Source organism: Osmerus mordax, chromosome 4, assembly GCF_038355195.1.
Source record: "Osmerus mordax isolate fOsmMor3 chromosome 4, fOsmMor3.pri, whole genome shotgun sequence".
Classification (NCBI taxonomy): Eukaryota; Metazoa; Chordata; class Actinopteri; order Osmeriformes; family Osmeridae; genus Osmerus; species Osmerus mordax.
The window spans coordinates 13,050,529-13,076,861 of record NC_090053.1 but is presented as its reverse complement, the minus strand read 5'-3'; the positions used below and the strand labels follow the sequence as shown (position 1 = coordinate 13,076,861).

Sequence of the window (26,333 nt, the reverse complement as noted above, 5' to 3'; positions counted from 1 at the left end):
GTATGTTAAATGTGAAGAGTGCCATCTAATGGAAGAAACAATTACCATGCAATTTGACAGCCATGGACTTTTTCTTCCCTGTTCAAGATTATTTTATTACAGCATTGACTGTCTGCTGATACCAAACATCCAAAACATTATATGCACAGTCACCATCGAAAAATAACTGCTGTGTAGTTACATTCATATGAGTCTTACATAAATCCAGTTTTATGTAAGAAATTCCTTGTACAGTACAGGCCTTTAATGTTTATTCATTTTTACATGAATAGCAGCTACTGTGTAATGCATGCATCCTACTGTAAAACACATTCCATCAAAATTATTTTTGATAAGCAGTCATTTCTAATAAATAAAAGCATACAATTGGGTTCAGAAATGTACAGTATCCACTCTAAAATACTCAATCAACATACTACAGAATTCAAAGAGATTTATCCTTATTCGTGTCACTACTTCTTTATGATTGGTTCAGGTTTCACATACACTCTCACTATTAAATGGCACCCACCCACAACACTCAGATAAAACTATTTCAGGTGGGATTCTTGCAGCAGTAAAGTATGTTCTATGAGTGTTCAATGAAACCTGCTCTAAGCAATGCCATGCAACAGTTGTCTAATAACGTAAAATATGGTTCAAATTCAAATCAAACATAAAAAATATATTAATCTCTGTCCTTTATCACCTTTTGAATATAAATATATATTTAAATGTAATAAAGAACATGCATCAACCATTTGAAACAGAGTGCCTTAAATACATGGCAACAGCAACTGTGACAACATAAAAATATATCTATGTTTGGCTTGATATACAAGAGATTATAAAAACATCTGAAAGAGAGCCGTGAGAGAACAACCAGATATCGGGCAAATGGCACACTAACACAGCTGACAGATAAGTTCCATAATGTAACAGGCAGCATAGTCACAAAAAGGCACTCTGACACAAAGAGCTAGACTTCAGTCGCAGCACACAGGAAACAAGTCACTGTGTTTCTATCCATGTTTTTGTCTGTGTGTTCCTCCGTCCTGGCCTGGCAGTGCTACGGCTCTCACTCAGGAAGTGCGGCAGCAGCCATCTCCACTCTGCCATGCATGTCCTGATCAGTCCTGAGGGAGGAGAGCAGGCAGACATCACACCTTTGTATTACTGAAACCAACTTAGCAATGCATTAGAAGCCTTTAAACCCTTTTGTCTCTCCTCATAATAAGTTGATGTGCCAATATCATATTCATATCAGAGACACTTGGTGAGGAAAAAATAAAATAAAAACACTTGTTTGATTTAGTCAACTGAAACCATTTGCATGAGTGATGGGTTGTTAAGAGAATACAAAGAGTGAAAATATTTGGTTTGCATAGGCAAGGCAGGCATCACAGAAGGGTGTAGGGTACACTGAGGTAGAACTAAGGAATGCAGAGTCATGCGGCCAGCAGTGTGAAGGGACAAGCTAAGTGTGGGGTGAATACTGGTTAGGAGGGACACGTGCAGCCATGGTAACAGTGCAATCCAAACCCTGGTGACTTGACGCCAGTCCAAACCCTTCAGTCTCAACACTGCATTCTACAACCCAAACACCAGAAGTCGTACTCTCTTACCAACCGACCACTTCAATTCAAAACCTGTGAGTTTTAAAGAAATTATACTTAACTAGAGAGGGTACAATTTCTGGGGAAATTGTAGGGTGTGCTTGCGTCTTTTGCACAGGGGTCCGTTTTTAATGAAATTTTTACAACTGATATTTCTGTATATTTTATATAAAAATGCATAGGGCCTACTTATTATTTATAAGGATTACATAGATTTAAAAGGATCTTTTTTTTGCTGCTCAATTACAACTCAAAATACGAGTGAAGTTTAGAATGAAATATGATGTCTTCTCATTTCCCCTGCAAGATGCAGCCTCATAGCTGAATCAAAACGAATACATTTGGCAGACCAGTGTAAAAAATGACCTAATCTCTATGACAACGCAACGCAAAATGCGATATAGCCCTGTGTGGAGAAGCTGCCCCGGTAAATTGTACTACAGTACAGTACTAGACTACTGCTGTGTTCGTCTTGGTAGCGATTGTGTTGGTTGAATTCGATGTAACGTTCCGTTGTACGGTTTAGGCTGAAATTAATTATTTTCATGAAAGATTGACAAAGTTTAGGCTGTGGCAATGTCATAATAAATCCTACAACGAAAATGTATTTGTGAGGAATGTTTATTTTAACGATTGAAAACCGATGCATCATAGACCACTGTAGTATGTGTTGCCCGGGCAACAGAGGCTAATGTCATGATGCTAATGCTTCAGTGAAATAGTAGACTACCGTTTCCGAAAGTAGATGTGGGCCTACTTCCTTAATAATATCAGCTAATATTGTACATTACATTTCACATCACAAAGTAAAAGGAGTAAATAGTTATCACCCTGGCCTCTTTGCTTGTGGCGTTTCTGCAGCTGCCTTGCAGTAAAGCTATAGTTAGCCGAGCTATCCCCCAAGTTAACAGATGCGAAACGAATGTTGTGCTACAGGTAGTCACGCGTGTTTTCGTGACGTTAGTGACGTTAGTAATGTCAGTGACTGGCTAGCAAGTTAGCCACCATTAGCTTCACCTTCCGCCACAAAAACGTAATTTGAACTTCAACCATCCAACGGAACGTAAATAAAAATACAACCAACGCAATCGAGACCAAGACGAACCTTTTGACACCGCCGTTGTCTATGTAGTCCAAATATTGACTGATCCTTAGGGGGGCGAAAATAAACAATAACTAGAGAGGGTACAATTTCTGGGGAAATTGTAGGGTGTGCTCGCTTGCGTCGGTTGCAGGTGGGTCCTTCCCCTTAAGTTTTTCCCATCTAGTGATATTTTCAAGCATTTAGCCTACTCAAGAATCCCATTTGAAACAAGCTACCGTAAAAACGTTGTCACCGGCAGTATTTCAGATGGAATCGCGATTCAAACAGTATTGTCTGCTAACTGAAAATATGCCCCCAAAAACGTAAACAAGTTTGACATTAATTTAGGGGGAAATGGCTAATTCAAAAGAAGTTTGCTACGAGCAAGCTAGCTGCTGTTGCTAGCCAAACGTCACTGAGGGGATTGTTTGAATACGACAGAAATTAGAATGTTTCTTTTGACATAAAGTTTAGGCTGTGGCATTGAAGACAGCGACGCACCACACAAGCTTGAGTTTAAATACATTATTTAATGTGACATTACTTACTGTACCTGCAAGTCTTGATTTGCTTGAATGTACATGTGCTGCTAGTACACCACAGCACGATACTCGCTGTGCAACTGCACATCAATCTATGCGTCGTTGCTAACATGTGCTGACATAGCTAGCACTGAGTACCCTTCATTGACGAAAGGCACTTTTTGCCACAAAAACGTTGTAACCTCCTAAACCGTGCAACGGAACGTAAATAAAAATACAAGCAACGCAATCGAGACCAAGACGAACATTTTGACACAGGCGTTGTCTATGTAGTCCAAATATTGACTGATCCTTAGGGGGGCGAAAATAAACAATAAATATATATGTGAGAGAACAATGGTTGTGCTCGCCTAAGGCGTGAGCACACCCAACTAGATTCTCACTGCTGTTTCGCAGAAACAGCAGTGAGAATGCTTAAAACCTGAATGGGGATAGCTGACCATGCTAAAAAAGCGGAAAATTGTGAACATTTAGTAGAAAGTTATAAGCTGAAGCACCTGAAAGGTATTTTTGAAAGGGGCTGGAGCTGGACGAAGGTATAAAACTACAGAAAACAGAAGAAAAATGCAAAAAGAGAAATAATTCTGAAGAATTTGAAAGTTTAGCAGAAAATTATTTGCTGGAGTTTCAAAAGTCCTGAAATGTATCTTAGAAAGGACCTGCAGCAAGATGAAGGCAGAAAAGTACAGAAAAGATAAGAAAAATGCAAAAGTACTGACAGTTGGAAGGTACTGCTGTGAAAGGTATTTTTGAAAGGACCTGGAGCAAGATGAAGGCAGAAAACAGAAGAAAAGAGAAGAAAATAATAAGAAAAATGCAAAACAATAAGGGCAAAAATTCTGAAAGATGAGCTGCAGGAAAATGTGAAAATTTAGCAGAAAACCAGTTGCTGAAGTCTGGGTTGAACGAATTTGAAGGTAAAAGGACAACACTGGAATGACTTGAACTTGCTGGAAAAACGTAGCAACCGTTGGTCATTAGCAAAAGACTGGCAACATTTCTAACCTAGAATCTAGGTTTCAGGTTCAAGACGGAAGAGAAACTAATCATGTGTGCCTGCACACCCAGTCCTGTTCAGACACTTAATTTAAGATGACATCTAAATAATAATTCATAGAGCAGGGTTGCCAATGTTGTCGTTGTCCCTGGTGTTTTTTTATACTTAAATAATAAGATCATGCAACATCTAACCAGCGGATCATTTCTTGCAAGTGTGTCAAAATTGTATTTTTACAGACTGTATTAACACCGTAGGCTTGAATAATAACCGAAGGCGTGAAGCTAGAGAGGATGCAATGGAAAATGTCCTACATAAGCTAGATCTACTGCTTTAAATTGAAAACTGAGACCATCTTTTGATTAAAGACAAGTTCCTTAACCTCTGTTGTCAATATCGCCAATAAATAGTAAATACTCTTCAGTTACGAAGCATTTGTTTGTAGCTAGGTACTGAATGATAGTTATTAGACCGTATGTGACCTGGTTTCGCTGTTCTATTAGCAGCCATGATGACAGTAGAGTCACTAGAATGGCCATAACTAACAAAAGATCTAATATCGAATCTGTCCGCTGTTCTACATTGCCCACATAATTACGTATATTTCATTCAAAGACTGCCGAAACCATAGATATCCTTTATGTGTCTGTGCCGTCAGAAATACAACTCCTTTGGCAGTTTCAAAAACGTTCATGGTGCATGTCTGTTTGGTTGCCACGGCGATGGCGCAGCTGTGATAGCTAACGAGCTAGGCAGAGAGAAAAACAAACATTTACCTAGCATCCACACCTCAAACAAGTTGACCTACACGCAAAACTACACGTCCAATATATAAAATTAGGATATTTTCCGAGACCTAAGACTCTGCCGAAACCAGAGAAATACGACTCTACCGGCAGTTTCAAAATCTTGTTCTTTTTGCTTTCTCTGACGATTTTGTCACCAGATTTGCATTGGTCTCTATGGGGCGAGAGTTGGACTTTGTCTCGCTTTCGTGGGGCTCTGAACAAATGTGTACGTCTGTTGGATTCAACAGACAACTGTCTACGACCAGCACAAAATTAGCTATCTATTGATCCAAAAACGAAGCATGAAGAGCGAAAATTGTGGCAATGCTGGCAAACTAGAAATATTTTTTCAATGACATCCGAAGCTGCCCTCCACTCTAAGCATTTCAGTCTGCACTCTAGGGTTTCACGTAAACACCCATGTAAATCTCAGAAACGGCTTGAAAAAGTCATGAAACATAATCAGTGATATTGAAAAAAGTTGAATAGATATCAAAAAGCTGAATTATTTAAAAATAGTTTAGGGTTTTGTCAACATTTTAAAGTTTAAATGGTGGCTCTAGCTGAAAGATTGAGGAAGAAGGATTTGGAAGTTGAAGAAGTTTAAAGAAGTTTGAGAGGATTTGAAAGAAAACTCCATTGGAAACCCATGTTAAAAATATTATGAATATTGATTTATATTAATTCAAGCATAAGAGGTACAAAGCTGAAAAGTCATAGCACCCATGGCCTGAAACTGCTGATTTTTTTGATAGCTGAACGGTTTTAATAGCTGAAGATTTGAAGGCGCTGAAAGGTGCCACGGAAGAAACAGAAGATAAATAATAAAAACTAGAAACGGCTGTTCCTGCGAAACAGCAGTGAGAATGCTGAAAACCTGAATGGGGATAGCTGACCATGCTAAAAAAGCGGAAAATTGTGAAAATGTTGTAGAAAGTTATAAGCTGAAGCTTCAAAGCAACCGAAAGGTATTTTTGAAAGGGGCTGGAGCAGCATTCCAACAATGATTTGAAAGGATTTACCATTACTTTTAAAGGGAGAATAATTAGCACAAAAACCTTAATATTTAAAAAATATAAATATATAAAAGTGATAAATGAGAAAATACCCGCAAGCTGAAAGCTGAAATTAATTTCAAAAATGTGTGAGTCACACAAAAGAGGCAGTGTGGAATCTGAACTGCATCATCTAACAACGCTAACAGCTAAAATAGCCTACAATGCGGGAGAAGCTGAAAGCTGAACTGTTAAACAGAAGAAGTAGGCTAGCTAGTCGTAACAAGAATATTATCGTTTTAACAGCTGAAATTATAGTTGGGATAGTAATAGCAGTAGCAGATGTAGCCTACCATTGAGTGTGTTTACTCGGCTTTCTTAGTAGGATTCAATGTGTTGATGGAATGAAACATACAGCAGTAGAGCCGATACAGGAAGACACGGCGACACTTTGTTGCAGAAGGATGATGGTGCACGTTTTGGCCGTGGAGCATACAACGATTAATAAAAAAGAATCATGTAGACGCGTTTATTGAGTAATCGCATAACTAATTACACATGTAAACGGAGTAATCGTATTATTGGTATAAACCGACAATTGCTAGTAATCGGGTTTCTCATGGTCAAGTAAACGTACCAATCACCTGTGTGAGAGACTGAGTGGTGCGTGTCTGTCGTTAAGGTGATGGTGCAGCTATGATTGCTAACGCTCTGAGGGCAGAGAATAAGAGAAATGTAGCTAGAATCCACACCTTAAACAAGATAACCTAGACGCAAAACTATACGTCCAATCCAAAAAATAAGGATATTTTCCGAGACCCAAGACTCTGCCGAAACCAGAGATGTCCAGATGACCAGAAATACGACTCTACCGGCAGTTTCAAAATCTTGTTTCTTTCGCTTTCTCTGACGAATTTTACCCACCTCTCCATTGAAGTTAGTGAGAGAATTTGAAAGGCTGCTCTCGCTTCAAGGCTCATAGCTGAAAATCTGTAAATGTGAGCTCTTTAGTAGTTACATTGGCTGAAAGAGGACAATTTTTCCTACATTTTAAGGTATAACTTGTTTCTGTAAGTTAAACTATATGAACGTTAGAGGAATTTGTTTGACAATTTAGTTGAATATCAGAAAAAGTGTGCCACTCTGCCGAGAAACAAGAAAACACTGCAGCTGCCTTGCAGTAAAGCTATAGTTAGCCTAGCTATCCCCCAAGTTAACAGATGCGAAACGAATGTTCTGCTACAGGTCACGCGTGTTTTCGTGACGCAGTGACGTAAGTAACGTCAGTGACTGTGGCTAGCAAATTAGCCACCGTTAGCTTCACTTTTTGCCACAAAAACTTAACTTGAGCCTAAACCATGCAACGGAACCTAAATAAAAATACAAGCAACTCAATCGCTACCAAGACGAAACTTTTGACACCTAGGTTGTCTATGTAGGCCAAATATTTACTAAGATTTAGGGGGGCAAAAAAAATATATATATATATATATGTGAGAGAACAAAGGTTGTGCCCTTGCCGAAGGCAAAGCACACCCAATAAAGATTCAAAGAACAAAGCAGCATTCCAACAATAAAGAGAAACAGGAAGCAGCATTCCAACAATAAAGATTCAAAGAACAAAGCAGCATTCCAACAATAAAGAGAAACAGGAAAACAATAGTGAGAATGCATTAACAGCATTCTCACAATTATTTCAAAACTGTACTTGAGGCCTATGAAATCAATGCATTGGTTAGCTTTGGGACAGACAGACATCATGGTTACCACCACCACATATCAATTAAGAACCCCTTGTCTTTGATTTATGAGGAAGTATCTTAATATTCCATAGGACGGTACCACTCAGGTTATCTAGTTCAGAAGGTGACAATGCCCTTTACAGTAGGGATATAGCCTGAGGGGTTTAGTTGCATTCCTCAAGCCAAACAACAGATTTTGTTGTTAGTGTCAAGCAATGCAACAGATGCCTAGACACCTGGCCTCAGCTCTGGTGTGAAAGTGTAGATACCTTTTATGGCTTTTCCTATTTTTTTCGTCGTCAAACCTTAGGAGGGGTGTAGGGAAAAGGGGTTAGGGTATAGAGAAATATAACAGCCAACAGCAACCAAATATCTAAAGAAGCACTATGAACAGATACCAAGAGAGAAGTAGCCAACTGCTGAAGCACAATCAGCTACCATGCTAATGCATTTCTAGAAAACAGGTTCTTGGAAAAGCTATTTACCCACCCTATTTGAGAAAATCCATGTTTGTCTTACTCAACGCCTTCTCAATTCAGCTATTTACCTTTAACAAATCTTAAGTTCTCAGCTTGGCGTAAGAGGCTTCAGAACAATGGCTTTGACAGGACAGAGGAAGTCAGCAGACGAAAATGTTCAGTCCTTCATACAGGTCCCCAAAATGTACCCTCTGTGTTATTCCTCTGATACAGTACGATCGACTGATGCCCTTGACAATAAGCTGATGGTGTCTGGGCAGAGCTTACTTACTGTTTGATGCACTCTGGTATAGACACATACTCCATGGGGACCAGCACAGCCAGGTCAGTAAGGCTGAAAACATACTTGATCTTCTGGGTAAACTTGGAGCTGAGAAAACACAGCAGGGATGTTAAGTCTGTGAGTGACAACAGTGCGGTAGAGCTGACCTTGTTGTTATTAAGCACTTGAGCGCCTACCTTATAAAAGGCTTAGTAATGGCCAGGAGAGTTCGTATGAACCAGGATGGGTGGACAATGATCAAAGACTTTAGATTTTTTCTTAACCTGGCAAAATAAAGTATTGTTACCCTGATGGAACATCATCTTATGTATCTGGGATCTGGTTATATAGACACTCCTGTACATGACAGATGGTGGCAGTGACTCACCTCCTGTCAACCTGTTGATAGCACTTTCTGAGCCAGCCGACACCAGGCATCTTCCTCCGAGACGTGGCCCCGTTCAAATACACAATCATGTAGTTCTCAGCCACCAGCAGCTCCAGTGTTCCAATAACATACCTGCACAAGGAAACTGCATCAGCTGGGGCACTAGGTGGGGATCTTAAGTCAAGATACAAATATAGAAATAAAAAGGCCTTACTTGAAGAGATTGTCCATGATGTATCTGTAGTTTGGTTGATTGCTTTCAGGCATAAAGCACACAGCAAACACAATGATGGCATTCAACCCATCTCCATAGTAACCTGCACACACACACACACAAATAAAACAACAACGGTAACTGGACTGCTCTTTCCAGAGCCATAATTCAGGCTCTCTTGTCCATGACAGACCATGCCATGCCCCTGACCTCCGTGGCTGATGACTCTCTTGTAGGGCTCAATGGCCTTCATGTCCACGCGGTGCTCCTGCTCCCCAATGCGGAACACCCTCCAGCGCCGGCCCTCATCCCTCTCCTCTGAGGCAGAGTACTCCTGGACCGACTCCACACCTTTACGCAGCAGCTCTGTGGCCTTGGGCTTGGGCAGGTCATCTGAAACAGAAACAACTTCTTCAGCCAGTCGGTCATCTGGCACATCCTGAGCTAGTGATACCCCAGTTTATCATTCCTCATTCAATGTACTCTGACACTGTATGTGGAGCACAATATAAAAAACATGATAGCTTATAGACTAGTATCTACAGCTGAATTGTATCCATGGTGGATGGACGTCTTTGAAACTTACCTGAACACCTGCAGTACTAATAACAAATATCCAGAAAATATTACAATATATAGATAGAAAATATCCAGCCTTTGATCCATTGCCTGATCAACAATGTCCCCCAATCAAACAAGAGAACCAGTAATCACGTATCATACGGTGTTTGGAATGTTGAACATGCAATGAGTAGGCGGGACAAAATGTATAAGATTGCATAAAGCTAAAACAATCTCCAAAAAAGCAAATCTTCCCTGTACACTTCAGCTATCTGTCTGAGAAGTGGGATATAAACCATAGACGATTTGAAAGGGATAAGGAGTGAGGGCATGCTTATTAAAAAAAAAATGACTTCAATGCATCAGACAACACCATTAATTTGTTCAAATAGTGGAATTGGAGGCAGAAGAACAGAATCTGGAACGTTTTGGTTGATTGAGCCAATGCAGAGAGGAAACCAGGGGCTGTCCAGGAGACCTTACCACATGGAAGAGAGAGACCTGCTGCTGGCCTGGGGCCTGTTTCCAGGCAAAGAACGGAAACAATCCTTCCAAGCGACAGAGGAAAGCAGCAGTGTGGAAACACAAAAACACAACAGCACATTTCAACCACACTCAGAAAAGTTGTTCACACCACTGAAAGGTTAGGTAAGGAAAATTAGTTTCTCCACTGAGGGGGTTCACCACTGGGAGAAACAGACCTGAGAAAGAATAGTATTGTCCAACTTTAAGGCTGACCAGGAAAAAAGGCCGCTATGCTTGGCTGTCTGTCAAGCCATTAACCTCTTCAAAAAGCCTGTCATTGCGCCAACAACGCATTTCACTCCATTCCGAGTGCGTCTTGAGATTTTAAACACAACCTGCCAACTCAACACAAAAAGTGGACTATGCTGCAGGATAATATATTGCCAGCGGGTGTTAAATTCCAATTTATACCTTCCCATTCAAACTCATTGCTGTTATCTGAGGGTGTGTCTATGTCATCCAGGTCCAGCTCAGTGCTCTCGTCCAGTTCGTCTGAGAGAAGAGAGCCCTCACTGCGGTCTAGTGTTAGGCTGATGTCTGGAGCAGCCAGTTTCTTCTTGGTCTTCTTACCACTGTTCGCAGCATAGCCTGCACCTTCAGGGGGGCAAATAAAACACAATAAACAATAACACTTAATCATTCAATCACTTCATATGTAATCACTGGAAACAATGGAGTGAGAAGTCTGAAGGGTGATGTTTGACAAGATCCTGTACCAGGCTGTTCTTCTCCAGATGTGCCAGTGAAGAGATCATCATCCAGATGAATGTCCTCTTCCTCCTCTTCAGGTAATGGCCTACAAATGCAGAATCACAGTCAGGTCTTTATGTCTAGAGAAAAGGCTGGAACCATCTCCCAATGTGCTACTCAGGCATTCATGAGAACTTGTTACAAAGATTGTGTGGTTGGCATGGGGGGGGGCAGCCACACCTGGGGAAATCCTCATCCTGCCATTCCTCTTTCAGCTCCACCCCTTCCATTCTCAAACGAGCCTCTGTCGTTGCCACAGACTCCTGACGCTCCAGACTGCCAAACAGAAGTCAAATTCAAATGTCATTTGAATTTCCTCTGACCTATTCTCCCTATGAGATCCTCAGTGTTCCCCAAAACATTTATAATTTAAAGAGCACGGACACAGAAAATCAGCCAGTCTAATTATTCATTTGTAAACTGTGGCTTGTGACTCTTACACTCCTTAACAACTGCCTTTCAAGCCAAGTTCATAGTTCACATTTAGTCATTTTTTACATTTACATTGTCATTTAGCAGACGCTCTTATCCAGAGCGACTTACAGTAAGTACAGGGACATTCCCCCCGAGGCAAGTAGGGTGAAATGCCTTGCCCAAGGACACAACATCATTTGGTTGGCATAGCCGGGAATCGAACTAGCAACCTTCTGATTACTAGCCCGATTCCCTCACCACTCAGCCATCTGACTCCCCGTTCAGCATATAACAGATGGTGTGTGTGGACAATCGATACCTAATTCAGCCAGCTAATTAAAAAATCACTCTGACCTCAGCTTGTAAGTGGAATCACAAGCAGGCCATTGGCTTCTAAAAAGGCTTCAAGGTTAAGAAGCAGTGTGTTATACAGTCAGGGTTTAGATTATAAACCATTAGGCTACTTTCTAATGCCTCTCCATCTGTTTCCTTGCAGTATACAGAGCTCCTTTAGTGCGTTAATCAGTAACACTAATGTACTTGCACAACCAGACACAAAAACATTCACAGCATTTTTCCATTCAAGAAATTCCACAACATCAGTATAGCAGTTATGCAGTGTTAATCTCCATGTTACAATGCAATCCAGCTAAGAGAGGGAGCAATGTAAAAAGAATTTCAATGAGATTGAGGAACCTAAGGACCATGCACCAAAACACAGCATCACTTGGGTGTTTTGCACAATTGGCCACATCCTTTGAGATAGGGGCATAGGCTTGTTTTCAAATGTGGGTGCCTAGGTGGGACAGCTTCTTTTATTTTTTTACTGAGGATGCGGCCATTTTCGTAATATAAACTGTGTGTTTGTGAGAGGGGGGTACACATATTTGCCGTTTTCAGTGTATATGAAACCTACGCCCCTGCATAGGTTTCAAACATGCTTTGACATGTTGATACAGGAATTCCCTTAAGGAAACGTTGATATGCACTATGAATATTTGAAACAACCTCATTTGCTAATTACAGCTCTGTTCCAGCACCCCTAATCAAACACAGGGAAACTCTTCAGAATGCAAATTACAACAATGGAATGGGTATGAGGTGACTCAAGCATAGGTCCATATTAAGTGTACTGTTAGTGTCCTCATAATCAGAAAAACACAAAAACAGAAAGGACATCAGACCTTCCGTTGTGTGCAGACGCTGGGCTTTGCTGGGGTAGACTGATGGGAGTAGAGCTTCGCTGCGCTTCTTGTTTTTGTCTATTGTCTAAAGTTGCCGTTTCCTGAAGTGGACCTCCTGTTTGGGTTGGACTCCACGGCGCTGCCTCTTCGCCATTTTCCAAAGTAAAAGTAAACTTGCTGTCTTGCAGGTCGTCTAGTGCTTCGTCCTCACACTCTTCTCCACATACTCCAAAAGATGAAGGACTCTTAATCTCCCTAACGTTACTTTCCAGTGTCTCATAAGTCTTACAATCCGTGTCTAGCACTTCGCTGCTATTGTTGTTCAGACTCCTTTCGCCAGCACTCTTCAGCACCACCCCACTCTCAATCACATATGTAGCCATAGGAGATTCTCGCCTGCTGTTTTCCACATAGAAATCTGAGTTTAAAAAAAGAGATAGCAATAAAATGACTCAATCCCACTATCTATGGCCTACCCAAAACCGAGCCTAGCAAGCTGGCTATCAAGCACAAAAGTGCAACTCAGAAAGACCCTTAACTCTAACAGGACAAGACTTGTTGCTAAATCACGGTGACTGCTAGCACGTAGTGGTGTGACTAGTTGGTGCTAACAAATAAATGCTCAAAAACTGTATTCTGGTAGAGAAATAATATCGCGCAAGGATAACTACCACATTTATTTTTTACTGTTGAACACAAGAATTGTCATAAGACAAAAAGCTAGCTCAGGAATTCACTTTGCATTCGCACAGTACGTGTAGCCCCAGCTAGCTGGCTGGCTAGCTAGTCTGCAACTCCCTAAATTCTTCCTCCTTCCTTTTCGACTCCTGTCCTGCGAATCCCGTTAGCCAGCCACTGACCAGCTACTGTAGGTCTATTCGTTTTGGTCGATGTGCAGTATGTGTCAGAGTAACGGGCCAGCTCCACATACACAGAATAAACAAAGTAATCACACACCTTCAAATCAGCATCTCAGAAACTATACAGCTAGCTATAGTTAATACATAACTGTGCAACGTACATAACTTACGTCAGCGTGTAAACGGTGAAAAAAAATTAAGATTAGGGAGTCCCCGTCGCCGGGCCTGAAAAAGAATTAAATATACTCCAACTCTACACCGCGAGGAGGCACGATCTTATAAAACGGTACGCAATAGCTACAGCGACTTCTGGTCCATAAACACAGCTTTTATGAACAAAATTAGGAGCCAATCAGCTGCACTTGTGAGCCTGACTGTCCAGAATCTTAGGTTGGCTCATGTTAAATGGAGTAAACTCCCATTTAAACGGTCAAAAACAAACTAAATCAACTTCAACTGGGGGTCCGGCTCAACTCCACACTATTTTCCCGAGTTGCTAGCCACACGTCGTTATCACCACCCCTCCAAACAAATTCTACGACATTGCCCTCTGTTGGTTTAGTAAATAGGGAACGCTAACGTTTCTTGGTAAGTAAAACGCACATAGTAAACTCTACAACAAGAACAACAACAACAACAAAAAAGAGACATCCCCTTTTCAGGACACTGTATTTTAAAGATAAAAGACTAATTTCTAGTTCATTCGGTTTCATAAAGCTAGCTCAACGTAGTTCGAACTCGGTTACTATGGCAATTTAGGCTGCGAAACTAGTCTGGTCCGGGGCAGGCTAACAGTGCATTCACACTGCAGCGGAGCGGGCGGCGCACAGCGTCCAATTCATTTTCAATGAAGCCAGGCATTGACGCTCGCGTAGGGCATTGTGGGAAGGCGAGCGGAGCGGAGCGTTGCAAGTTGGATTTTCTCAACTTTATGTAAATGAGGAGCGTGAAAACGCTAGTGTTGGCCAATCGGATTGGTTTCTTGTTTCTTGTAACGTAGCAACCGTTGGTCATGATAAACATTTCTAGGTTTCACAATTTCAAGATGGAGGAGAAACTTTTCGTATGTGTCTGCACACCCAGTTCTGTTCAGAACAAAGTTACTAATGTGACGAGCCTGAATTTAAAGATTACATTAAACTAATAATGCATGGTGCATGGTTGCCGATGTCATCATTGTTCCTAGTGTGTTTTTATAGCCTACTTTTAAATTCAGTCTCGTGACATTACGTGACTGTTCTGTGCCACTGCTAGCTCGCTAGCCCAGCCTACAAACGACCTTAGAGAACTACAACTCTGTATTAACTTGTCTAACACGCCCCCGAGCGTGGTGTACTGTGGGAAGGTAAGCGATGCAGAGCGTTAAAAAACGCTGCAGTGTGAACGCAGCGTAACAGTGCGTTCACACTGCAGCGGAGCGGGCGGCGCGGGGCGTCGGCTTCCAATTCATTTTCAATGAAACCAGGCGTTGACGCTCGCGTAGGGCATTGTGGGAAGGCGAGCGGAGCGGAGCGTTGCAAGTTGGATTTTCTCAACTTTATGTAAATGTTACAGTCGTTTGTAGGCTGGGCTAGCGAGCTAGCAGTGGCACAGAACAGTCACGTAATGTGACAAGACTGAATTTAAAAATAGGCTATAAAAACACACTAAGAACAATGATGACATCGGCAACCATGCATTATTAGTTTAATGTAATCTTTAAAGGTGACATGACATGAAAACGTCACTTTAGGAGGTTATTTAACATTAATATGAGTTCCCCTAGCCTGCCTTTGGTCCCCCAGTGGCTAGAATTTTCGATTGGTGTAAACCAAGCCCTGGGTGTTCTTCTCCGCCTTTCAGAAAATGAAAGCTCAATTGCTCTGTTTGAAAATCTCCTCTTTGTTACGTCACAAGGAGGAAGGTTACCTCCCCTCTCTCTGCTTTGCCCGCCCAGAGAATCTGGCCCGCCCATAAGAAACTGAGCTACGACTGTGCAAGTGTTTTTATCCTCGAGAGACATCATGGCTTGCAAACGAACGAAGCATTACATTTGCTCAGTTTGAATGTACAAAGGAAAACAAAAATCTTTTTACAATGCCTTCATCCGAGCCTCTGAAGACCCAGTATCTTAATTTTATTTTCTCTGGAAATGCGCCTACACAACTTCTGTTGTAGGCGCAATTGTTTTGTATGTCTGCACCAAACAGGTCCGTGTACTTTGCGGCCAGTGGATTTTTGTTTTGAAATTAGAAAACCAAAATCGTGAAACGAGCTGTTTCCTGACTACCATTTAGAAATAGGAAAACAAAAAATGGAACACTACCTAATCCGTGTATCATTCGTTCTTTCATTTTTCAATTGATAAAACAAAAACCAAAAATTCTTCGTTTTTCCGTTATTCAATTGAAGAAACCAAAAACGAGAAACCAAAAACGATTGTTTTTCTTGTTATTCAATTGAGAAACCAAAATCCAAAAACCAAATCCAAAAACGGGGCACTGACCCAAAATGATTTAGAAATTGTGTTTTTGGTGACCCGGAAGTTGTTACTCATACGCCCGTTGTCTGCGCGCAGTTTGCAGTGTAACCAGAGCGTGAAACCATGGAAACGAGCGTCCACCAGAAAACACAAGGAAGAATGTAGATAGATCCCAAACTTGAAATGGAATGTTTGCACTTTCAGTGTATATTTTGTTGTATGTATTGTACTTGTGTTTTTCATGCCAACAATGTTAATAAAATGATCAAATGCATTCAGTGGCACTCATAATTTCTCTTTCACCGAAAAAATGTGGTTAGTGGAAATTCTGATTGTTACCATAGCCACATTGGCTGGTGATCAAAAAAGTTAATTTAGAACACTGATGACAACCGAAAAAATCGGCAGGACCTTCCAGGTTAGCCTATCTATATTTGCCTATAAACCCAGCGCTGCGATAAGAGCCACTTTGAGTAACAGTGGTGTCGACACCATGGCCGCACGTTTTGTTCCTCTAAACAATATAAAACTCCATGATTGATTGAGTAGGCTATCTAGATTAAGAGACATTAGTGGAATACACGAAGAAGTCATTTGGGTCACAACTTCCGGGTCACCCAAAACAAAATTTCAAAATCATTTTCACAAAGAATCGATGAGACTTTTTATTCAATTGTATAACGTATTTTCATTGTTTAAAGTAGCCTATATGTTGACAAGCCTCTATATTACCTCTCCTCTGGCTTCCCCAATATTATAGGTGCAATATACTGTCCCCATGGGTGTATCCAGGCCCATTGGAAGACTCGGGGTGACTGCCTGGTGCCCCCATGGTTGAAAGTGTTTCTAAAATGCCCAGAGTGGCAAAAATTATACCAAGTGCCCTACTGTCATTCACATTGTGAAATATGCTTGAGTGCACAGGATGCCCCATGCAATAAATGACAGTGTGCCCTCTATAAATGTAAAAAAATGTCTTTATGAGTTCCTTTATAGTATAGAAAATGTGATGCAGTACCCTATAAGGTGCCCTTACAATGGCCTAAATTGGACTGTTCCCATGCCCTTACTTCCAATGGAAAAAGGTGCTGTTATGAAGTGCCCTTTATGCTGCCCCTACATGACAGTGTCCCAAATGTTGCCCTTTCCAAAGAAGACAATTAGATTCTGTGCCCAACAGTCTCCCCTAATGTTCCCAGTAGGGCATGCTTTCCCAAAATGAGGCTGTGACAACACTTGGCACAGCCACAGTCTGTCACTGTCCAAGCCTCCTCTGGATCTGTGGAGGCAGACTATGTTAATTGGAAATACTCGTAATATAATAATGATAGTCATGCTGAGCAATTTTAAATGACTGTTCTGCCAAACAAAGTGTGCAGTTTGGGTCACCTTCTGATCTAAAAAGTCAGTGCTGGATCTGTGCAATACTAGTCATTTCAGTGAATCCCCATTTAAGTCATGGTTATCTTTCCCTTTTATCTTAAAGCTCAGCATTTAGCCTATCAGTTAATAAATGTGTGTGGCAAAGTTATTTTGAAGTAATTTTTGATTTTGTTCAAGATGTGAAGACAAAAACATTAACCCACATCAAGTGCAATTAACCATGGCCTTCTTCAGTGTTCTGAATTTTATCCTACAATTTTCAATTGCTGCCACGTTCTTTTTTGGGCTATTATTCTCAATCTCCTGTTGAGAATATCGACCATAGGCTAGCCTGTCAGAACGGTTTCAGACAGCTCATCAAATTACGGTAATTATCAGTAGGCCTAAATGCATATATATATATATGTTAAGTAGATTTGGTAGGTCTACAATTTACGCATTTTAACGGTCGTAATGGTTTGACAAGTTGTCTCCCATGTTAATTGCGGCAACATTGCCCTTTTTGGGGACAAAAAAACTCAAAAAATTTACGCTGCTGAAACAACACACCTCTGCTGCTTTACGCTATACTTTTTGCGACATAACTCCTCTTTTCGACGATCGCCTGATCTGGGCTGCACAGTCTAAGCTTATTGAGGTCTAGCTTGAATTAGCGTTGCCTGTTAGTGGAACGGAACGTTAGTGGAACGGCTTGAGGCTTAAGTCTAAATTGACGTTTACCCAAGTGAGACTTATTCGTGTTAGCGCGACTTGCGTTAGCGACGTTGATGGAACACCCCCCTGGGCTCCTGACTTCTCATCAACACACTTAGTGCTAACTAACTCTTCAATGTGTTGATGGAATGAAACATACAGCAGTAGGGCCGATACAGGAAGACACGGCGACACTTTGTTGCAGAAGGATGATGGTGCAAGTTTTGTCCTTGGAGCATACAACGATTAATAAAAAATAATCATGTAGACGCGTTTATTGAGTAATCGCATAACTAATAACACATGTAAATGGAGTAATCGTATTATTGGCATAAACCGACAATTGCTAGTAATCGGGTTTTTGCGGTGCTTGCGTGGTGCATTGTGGGTAGCGACGCGACGCGATTCAAGCGATTCGAGTTGAGATTTTCTCAACTTGATGCAAATGAGGAGCGATTTTCGCTAGCGATGGCCAATCGGATTGTTTTCCTGTTTCTCGTAACGTAGCAACCATTGTAAACATTTCTAGCTCTCAGTTTCAGAATGGAGGAGAAAATAATTGCTTGTGTAGCTGCTTACCCGGTGTTGTACGACACATCTCTGTATTCGTACAGAAATGTTAATAAAAAAACGATGCATGGCGCAAGGTTGCCGAAGTTGTTGGTGCTTGTACTTTCAAATTCAGTCTAGTCACATTACGTAACTTCGTTCTGTGGTAACTACAGTAGCTAGCTAGCCCGGCTGGAACTCCCTGTCGTATCGACAGATTAGCAGACTTTGAGTAATATAATAAAACGTTTTTTACACATGTCAACGTTTATGTCTATTAAACAGTTTTGTATTTTGTATACAAGTTGTATTTTGATCGATGTTGCGAGTATGTAAACCCAAGTCTGCACACTTGGCCATGACAACTACAACAGTGACTTTAGAGAACTACATTTTACATTAATCTGTTTGAAACGCCCCGAGCGTGGTGAACTGTGGGAAGGCGAGCGATGGCAAGCGATTCGCGTCGCTGCAGTGGACACGCACCGTTAAATGAGCAACTTCAAATTTACGCCGCTAAACTAGACCTTATAAGACTTTGAATATTGTGTTACTGAATGCGGTTATGTTACTGAAGCCAGCAATCTTAAACAGTTGTTTAACAAGCTTTGTTGTAGTTAGCCTACCACTCGTCATCACACTTGTAGTGCTAACTCTTTAATAATGAGCAAGCTCAAATTAATGCTATTAAACTAGACCTTATAAGGCTTTGAATATTGCGTTACTGAATGCGGTTATGTTACTGAAGCCAGCATCTCAAAGAGTTGTTTAACAAGCTTTGTTGTAGTTAGCCTACCACTAATATATTTTGTCATGCTAAGAGGTTGGAGATCATGGCGACGAGCGTTCGCTGGAGCAGAGGGCGACTGCTTCAATCTGAAGTGGTTGATGAAATGCTTTTGCTCAGCGAGTTAATTCGGGAAGCCAACGATCAGCAACAACAACGTGGTAATGTACTCGTCCTATTTAAACATGATCTGAAGAAGCAAGATTCAAAACACGATGCCTCACATAACATTTTTCTCTTGAACTGCAGTTGCTCCTGGTTTCACCGTACCTCGAATGGGAGGACAGACTGGAGGAAGGCCTGTTTACCAAATCGCCCAAGAGCAGTTGCAGATGTTGTTGTCCTAACTTCTCTGCTAAACAGATTGCGGAGATCTTGGGTGTCTCAAGAAGAACAGTGAACCGACGGTTAAGGTATGTGTCAATTGAATGACTAGTTCAGGAGAGATCTAAATAATGTCACCCCTTTCTCACTGAGCAATACACAATTTTGTTTTTCTTTACAAAGCACATGAAACACTGCAGAATTACCCTTTCTATACATTTCATAAAGAAATTGATATACCGTGATAGCTAGAACTCTTTCATATCCCATATCTTTGGAGAAAAAAGCTGTCATGCGCATGTACCATATAGCTGCCTTGTCACTGTTCCTTAAACACATTGTTTTGTTCAGAGTTATTATTAGGGATGAATGTAAAAAATGTATCTAAGTTCTAATATGTATACATTGTCTTCCATAGACAGTACATACAAATTCTCTTTTAGAGGTCGCTACACAGACCAGATGATGCACTTGATCTGAAGGTTCTGCTATTCAGAGTATGTCCCACAGGCTTCGGAGGAGAACATATCGAGTGGCAGGGTCAAATTCGCTGTGGCATCTTGATGGCAACCACAAGCTCATAAAGTAAGTGGCTTGTTTTACTGTGATTCGTTAATTTGCCCTAACTGTGTCCCTAGCAAATGAGAAGCTGATTTTATGAGTTTTGAATTTAAAATAAGATTTTCAGCTTCACATGAATGCAATAGAGGTTAGGACTTTTCTTTCTGTTAAACGCCCAGAAATGTATACAAATCATTTTAGCTGCATTCAAGCCATTCATATTTTTTTTGTTATTTATAAAATAAGATGTGCAAGTGAAATCTTTTATTTCCCTTCCTTCATCTCTTAGGTGGAGTATTGTAATCCATGGAGGAATCGATGGGTTCAGCCGACTGATGGTTTTCCTGAAGGCTTCTAACAACAACAGAAGGGACATTATAATGGACCTGTTTTCGAAAGCAGTCGCCCAGTTTGGTGTCCCATCCAGAGTCAGATGAGACTATGGAGGGGAAAACAACGCCATATGTCTCTTCATGGATGTCTTCTGAGGATCAACCCGAGGGAACACTCATAATCAACGCATTGAAAGACTGTGGGGCGATGTCTGGAGAGGCGTGACAAAAAAAACGCAAGGTCCTACGTAGTGTGGTCAGGTCTGTTGAGTTTATCATCGACAGGAAGTTCCCAGCCCTACAGGACACCTACCACACACGATGCCTCAGGAAAGCTGGCAGGATTCTAAAAGACTGCTACCACCCATCTTTCAGTCTCTACCCCGCTGCCTTCTGAACAACAGTTTCTATCCAAGGGCCAGCAGGCTTCTGAATGAACATTTACATGGACTTTTCTATCTAGCCACCTTACATTGATGCATTTCTCACTAGTCACTTTACACACTGTCACTTTCAGCTACTGGTTGCACTATCAGCAATATTACACTATATATAATATTACACCTCACTTGTCTTAGGTTAGTATAGGTCTAAGGTTAGTATAGGTCATTATCTGTATTAGAGGTCTAATATTTTGTATATTTAGGAGGTTTATAATTTATTATCATTTTTCTTTTTGCTTATCATAGATGTAATCTAAGTACTTATTATGTTATGCCAGGTTGCTTTGCATTGTCTTGTCCCAAAAATGTCAGTGCCCAGTCTGACGTGTTCTGTGTACCTGACAATAAGACTTGAAACGGATGTCTACCACTCCTTGTTTACATATCTATATAGAAAATGAAGGAATCATTATTGCCAACAACGAAAGGCATCTTTGGGCTCTTCACTTTGTTTACCTGCCTCGTATAAAACGTGACCTGAGGACTGCCAGATACATGTCGCCATATAATTTTTGTGCAAGGCTGTCTGACACAACAGTTGCAACATCACACTGGTATCCAAGGTATATTTGGAGCAGCCAGTTCCAGGGGGTGGCTGACCAGGGGGCGGCTGCATTTGCCTTTGACTGGCTACAAAGAGTTGTGGTTAAACCAATTTCAACCAAGTGACGAACAGTTGGAACACCTCAGGCAACACACAAATCCTTTGGGTGGAGATAGAGACAGTTTGGGAACTGATCAGGTCCTCAATGTCCTGTCTTAAATACAGTGCACACACATAATTTAACTGTTGTAATCACATTGTCAATAGGCCTTGGAATGAGTAAACAGTCTCAATCACGTCAATGTAATAAAGATTAGCAGACCAAATACAATTTTGTGTGTTTAATGTTATTGCATTATGTAACTGAAAATAGGATACATGTAGGACGAATAATATTCAGCCCTCCCAACGGATCAGCAGATCACATACAAAACAAATTCTAAGATGAGTATCACGCCTTTGAAATCCATACACTTAAACAGAACAAAACACGTGTTCATGTAAAATAAAATTAATTTATGACTACATTTAGCCCTCCCCAAACTGATCCGCAGAACCTATTCCAAGCTACACCTTTTAAAGTTAAGTCTGGCCCACAGGTAAGTATAGCACCAGCGCGCACGTGTTTGCCTTTGGGAACCTGGCCAGTCCATCTTCTGGGTAGAGAAAGGCGAGCTCTGGCTGTACCGGAAATATGTAATATATACATGTTATAATCATAATAATAATAATTAAGCCTCTATAGTGCGTCGCCTTGTTTTGTGGTGTGTTCGGCCTCCGACAGTAAAAAAAAAAAAAAAAAGAGCAGAGAACTGATGTTTAAATATACAGTGCATTAAGTACACTGCATAATATACTAACCCCCTTGGGTTAGAATATTAAGGTAGGCCTACATAATCTAAGTTGGCCAACTTTAGACATTTCATAAACAATGTGTTGAACTTTATGCATAAATATATGTGACTGTGTCCTACACATAAGCCTACAATTTGTTTTTCTAGTCAACAAGACAAGCATTTCACAACTATTCAGTGTCATTCATTTTACGAAAATGATGCACCTCGACTGGGGAACAGGGATGAATGCAACTATAGCCTATAATGACTCCAAGCGCAGAGCATGCAAGGAGATGAGCTGCTCAGGCAATGCAACATAGCAGCATGGAGATTAAATCTGATCACATTTGTTACATACTGTATTTGTTATTGCAGCCGATATGGCCCAGTTTCCCAGACATGGATTAAGCCTAGGCATTTTTCTCTTACTTTTGGACTAGGACTACAGGTTTAATCCACGTCTGGGAAACTGGTCCATTAATAATGTGCGCTCCTTGCTCAGGTTTAATTAATGGCACTCTGTTCCTTGCTCCAATAATTTACAACTCCGTTCAAACATGCTCTGACTAATGCTGGGTACACACCACAAGATAATCGGGCTGATTTTGGGCCGATTTCCCCCTTCCGACAATCCTAGGTAATGTCCCGACAATCCTAGTTTATGTCCCGATTATTTACAGATTATTTTATCAGATTTTCCCTTGATGTGAGGTGTGTTAAGAGTAGCCGAATTTGCTCGGAAGAACGTCGGAGCCGCTCCGAAATCATGATGTGTGAGGGGAACCCCGAGGACAAACACCACACACTATAGGATCAAAAAGGTTACATTTAGGATTTTCTTGTCCTCATGTTTGTGATCACTCACATTTTAAAAATCTTAAAAGATTAAAAAAATATTTTAGTGTGTATCCAGCATAACACAGGTCTCTATCCTCTATAGACCGGGGGGGGTGTTCCATCAACGTCGCTAACGCAAGTCGAGCTAACACGAATAAGTTTCACTTGGGTAAACGTCAATTTAGACTTTAGCCTCAAGCCGTTCCACTAACGTTCCGTTCCACTAACAGGCAACGCTAATTCAAGCTAGACCTCAATAAACTTAGACTGTGCAGCCCAGATCAGGCGATCGTCGAAAAGAGGAGTTATGTCGCAAAAAGTATAGCGTAAAGCAGCAGAGGTGTGTTGTTTCAGCAGCGTAAATTGATTTTTTGAGTTTTTTTGTTCCCAAAAAGGGCAATGTTGCCGCAATTAACATAGCAAGGGAGACAACTTTTCAAACCATTACGACGGTTAAAATGCGTAAATTGTAGACCTACCAAATCTACTTAACATTTGTAGCGATAGCGCTAGAGGGCTATAATGGAATGGATGCTCAATGATGTGACACGGAGAAGTAGACCTTTTTATCCTATGTCCCATACACCACAAGACTACAGGTTTTATTACTACACCTCCCCTTACATATGATTGCCAACAACAACTCATTAACTCACATACAATTCCCAGTTATGGCAACAACGACAACTTATAGTTACTAACATCGATACATCATCCACTAACAAACCTAATCGACAGAACAACAACACTCAACTCAAACATGCATGCAACATTAACTAAACATGAAACAAGTATGTGAATTGCGCCACCCACAATCCTTTGCGCCAACAGCGCGAGTTAACAGCGACCAATCCGTGGGTCGCTACAATATATATATATATGCATTTAGGCCTACTGATAATTAGCGTAATTTGATGAGCTGTCTGAAACCGTTCTGACAGGCTAGCCTATGGTCGATATTCTCAACAGGAGATTGAGAATAATAGCCCAAAAAAGAACGTGGCAGTAATTGAAAATTGTAGGATAAAATTCAGAACACTGAAGAAGGCCATGGTTAATTGCACTTGATGTGGGCTAATAATGTTTTTGTCTTCACATCTTGAACAAAATCTAAAATTACTTCAAAATAACTTTGCCACACACATTTATTAACTGATAGGCTACATGCTGAGCTTTAAGATAAAAGGGAAAGATAACCATAACTTAAATGGGGATTCACTGAAATGACTAGTATTGCACAGATCCAGCACTGACTTTTTAGATCAGAAGGTGACCCAAACTGCACACTTTGTTTGGCAGAACAGTCATTTAAAATTGCTCAGCATGACTATCATTATTATATTAGTATTTCCAATTAACATAGTCTGCCTCCACAGATCCAGAGGGGGCTTGGACAGTGACAGACTGTGGCTGTGCCAAGTGTTGTCACAGCCTCACTTTGGGAAAGCATGCCCTACTGGGAACATTAGGGGAGACTGTTGGGCACAGAATCTAATTGTCTTCTTTGGAAAGGGCAACATTTGGGACACTGTCATGTAGGGGCAGCATAAAGGGCACTTCATAACAGCACCTTTTTCCATTGGAAGTAAGGGCATGGGAACAGTCCAATTTAGGCCATTGTAAGGGCACCTTATAGGGTACTGCATCACATTTTCTATACTATAAAGGAACTCATAAAGACATTTTTTTACATTTATAGAGGGCACACTGTCATTTATTGCATGGGGCATCCTGTGCACTCAAGCATATTTCCCAATGTGAATGGCAGACAGTAGGGCACTTGGTCTAATTTTTGCCACTCTGGGCATTTTAGAAACGCTTTCAACCATGGGGGCACCAGGCAGTCACCCCCTGAGTCTTCCAATGGGCCTGGATACACCCATGGGGACAGTATATTGCACCTATAATATTGGGGAAGCCAGAGGAGAGGTAATATACAGGCTTGTCAACATATAGGCTACTTTAAACAATGAAAATACTTTATACAATTGAATAAAAAGTCCTCCTTGATTCTTTGTGTTTCAAGATTACCTGAAAAACTGATGATAATATTCAGGTACTGCTTTGGAGCATGGTATACCCTTCATATTTCCTGGCATAGTTGCCCGTTCAAGAATGTCCCACATGCAAAGACACAGACAGATGCAGACAGACTGAACAGTGTCAAGGCTTGGCTACAGTGGGTTTGCTTCCTTGTGTGTGATTCCAGCAGACTACATAGTCTAGGCCTACCTACATAGACTGCAGTCTACTACCCTCCTTTCTACTATTATAGTCTACTCTCCTTTCTATTACTTTTTACAAAGGATGGTAGGCTGCTCTTATGTGTTCATTGCCATCCTTAAGAGTTGCTAAAGTGTTATTTCATATATATATATTTATGTTTTTTTTTTTTTAAGAATGACAATTACATTTATCTAGTTAAACTATGCTGGGCCTGCTGAACCTATACTTCTTCCACAGATACTGGTCAGGGAACCATTACTTCTGTCTCTGAAGACCCTTGGGGCTGGTGGGATAAACGCTCTTTGAATAATCTGAGCACCTTCATCCACCACAGGGTTGTCAAAGAACGGATACGCCATAATTGATTGTAACTTGTCTAGACGCTCTGCTTAGTTTTTAAGTCCTTATTTTATGTCAATTAACCAATGGCTTTTGAAAACGAAAGTGACATTATTTCTTAACTTGTTTATTTAAGTTAATATATTTTTTGGAGATGAAGTAAACATGTAGCTAAATCATTAATGTCTGCACTTCAAAAAGTCTGAATTTATGTTTCCGAACACGGGACTAAAGTGGTTTGCGCGCAGGAATTTACTCGACGGAACTGTCTTTTGAGATTCTGTTTCCGCCTGTTTGAAATTATTTGCAACACATTTTAGTTTAGCTTGACTTTTAGCCTGACACGGATCAGGCTAGTTCCGAAGTATAAGTTACCTTGGTTACGTAGGTAGAACTAAAATAAGCCACCTTAATGGAACGGAACTCTCGCTAAAGTAAGTGAGACTTGGCGAGATAAGTCTAGCTTTTCCTTAATCGACGTTGATGGAACACCCCCCAGGAGGACAGGACTAGCCAAACAACTATACAAAACAAGGAACTTGGCTTAACGTTGCTAATTGATAGCTTACCTGGTTAGAACAGTCTGTATAGAATCCTGGGGGGTATTCCAGGTAGCGGGTTTAACAAACTCTGAGCCT

The 26,333-nt window shown here is 40.9% G+C and overlaps 1 protein-coding gene and 1 long non-coding RNA gene across 6 annotated transcripts; one reads left to right on the top strand and one right to left on the bottom strand.

Annotated features, from left to right (window-relative positions):
* Window positions 1-65: 65 nt before the first annotated feature.
* Window positions 66-13,872, bottom strand: bnip2 (BCL2 interacting protein 2). Of its 4 annotated transcripts, none has more exons than XM_067234408.1 (12): window positions 13,542-13,872; window positions 12,521-12,938; window positions 11,103-11,198; window positions 10,889-10,968; window positions 10,584-10,766; window positions 9,297-9,479; window positions 9,087-9,189; window positions 8,873-9,004; window positions 8,682-8,768; window positions 8,494-8,592; window positions 8,013-8,048; window positions 66-1,115 (listed from the first exon to the last, which is right to left on the bottom strand). In XM_067234408.1, the coding sequence occupies exons 2-12, from the start codon at window positions 12,901-12,903 to the stop codon at window positions 1,058-1,060; spliced, it is 1,440 nt and encodes a 479-aa protein (XP_067090509.1). In that variant the 5' UTR covers window positions 12,904-12,938; window positions 13,542-13,872; the 3' UTR covers window positions 66-1,057. The 4 variants fall into 4 exon arrangements, with proteins under 4 accessions (XP_067090509.1, XP_067090508.1, XP_067090510.1 ...); XM_067234407.1 differs by having other exon boundaries at window positions 13,551-13,872; XM_067234409.1 differs by having other exon boundaries at window positions 12,521-12,919; window positions 13,551-13,872.
* A 5,001-nt stretch (window positions 13,873-18,873) lies between these two features.
* LOC136942259 (uncharacterized) lies at window positions 18,874-21,772 on the top strand. 2 transcript variants are annotated; one of them, XR_010876586.1, is made up of 4 exons: window positions 18,874-19,414; window positions 19,503-19,666; window positions 19,996-20,162; window positions 20,428-21,772. It is a non-coding gene; the product is annotated as an uncharacterized lncRNA (long non-coding RNA). The 2 variants fall into 2 exon arrangements; XR_010876587.1 differs by having other exon boundaries at window positions 18,915-19,414; window positions 20,021-20,162.
* The last annotated feature ends 4,561 nt before the right edge of the window (window positions 21,773-26,333 follow it).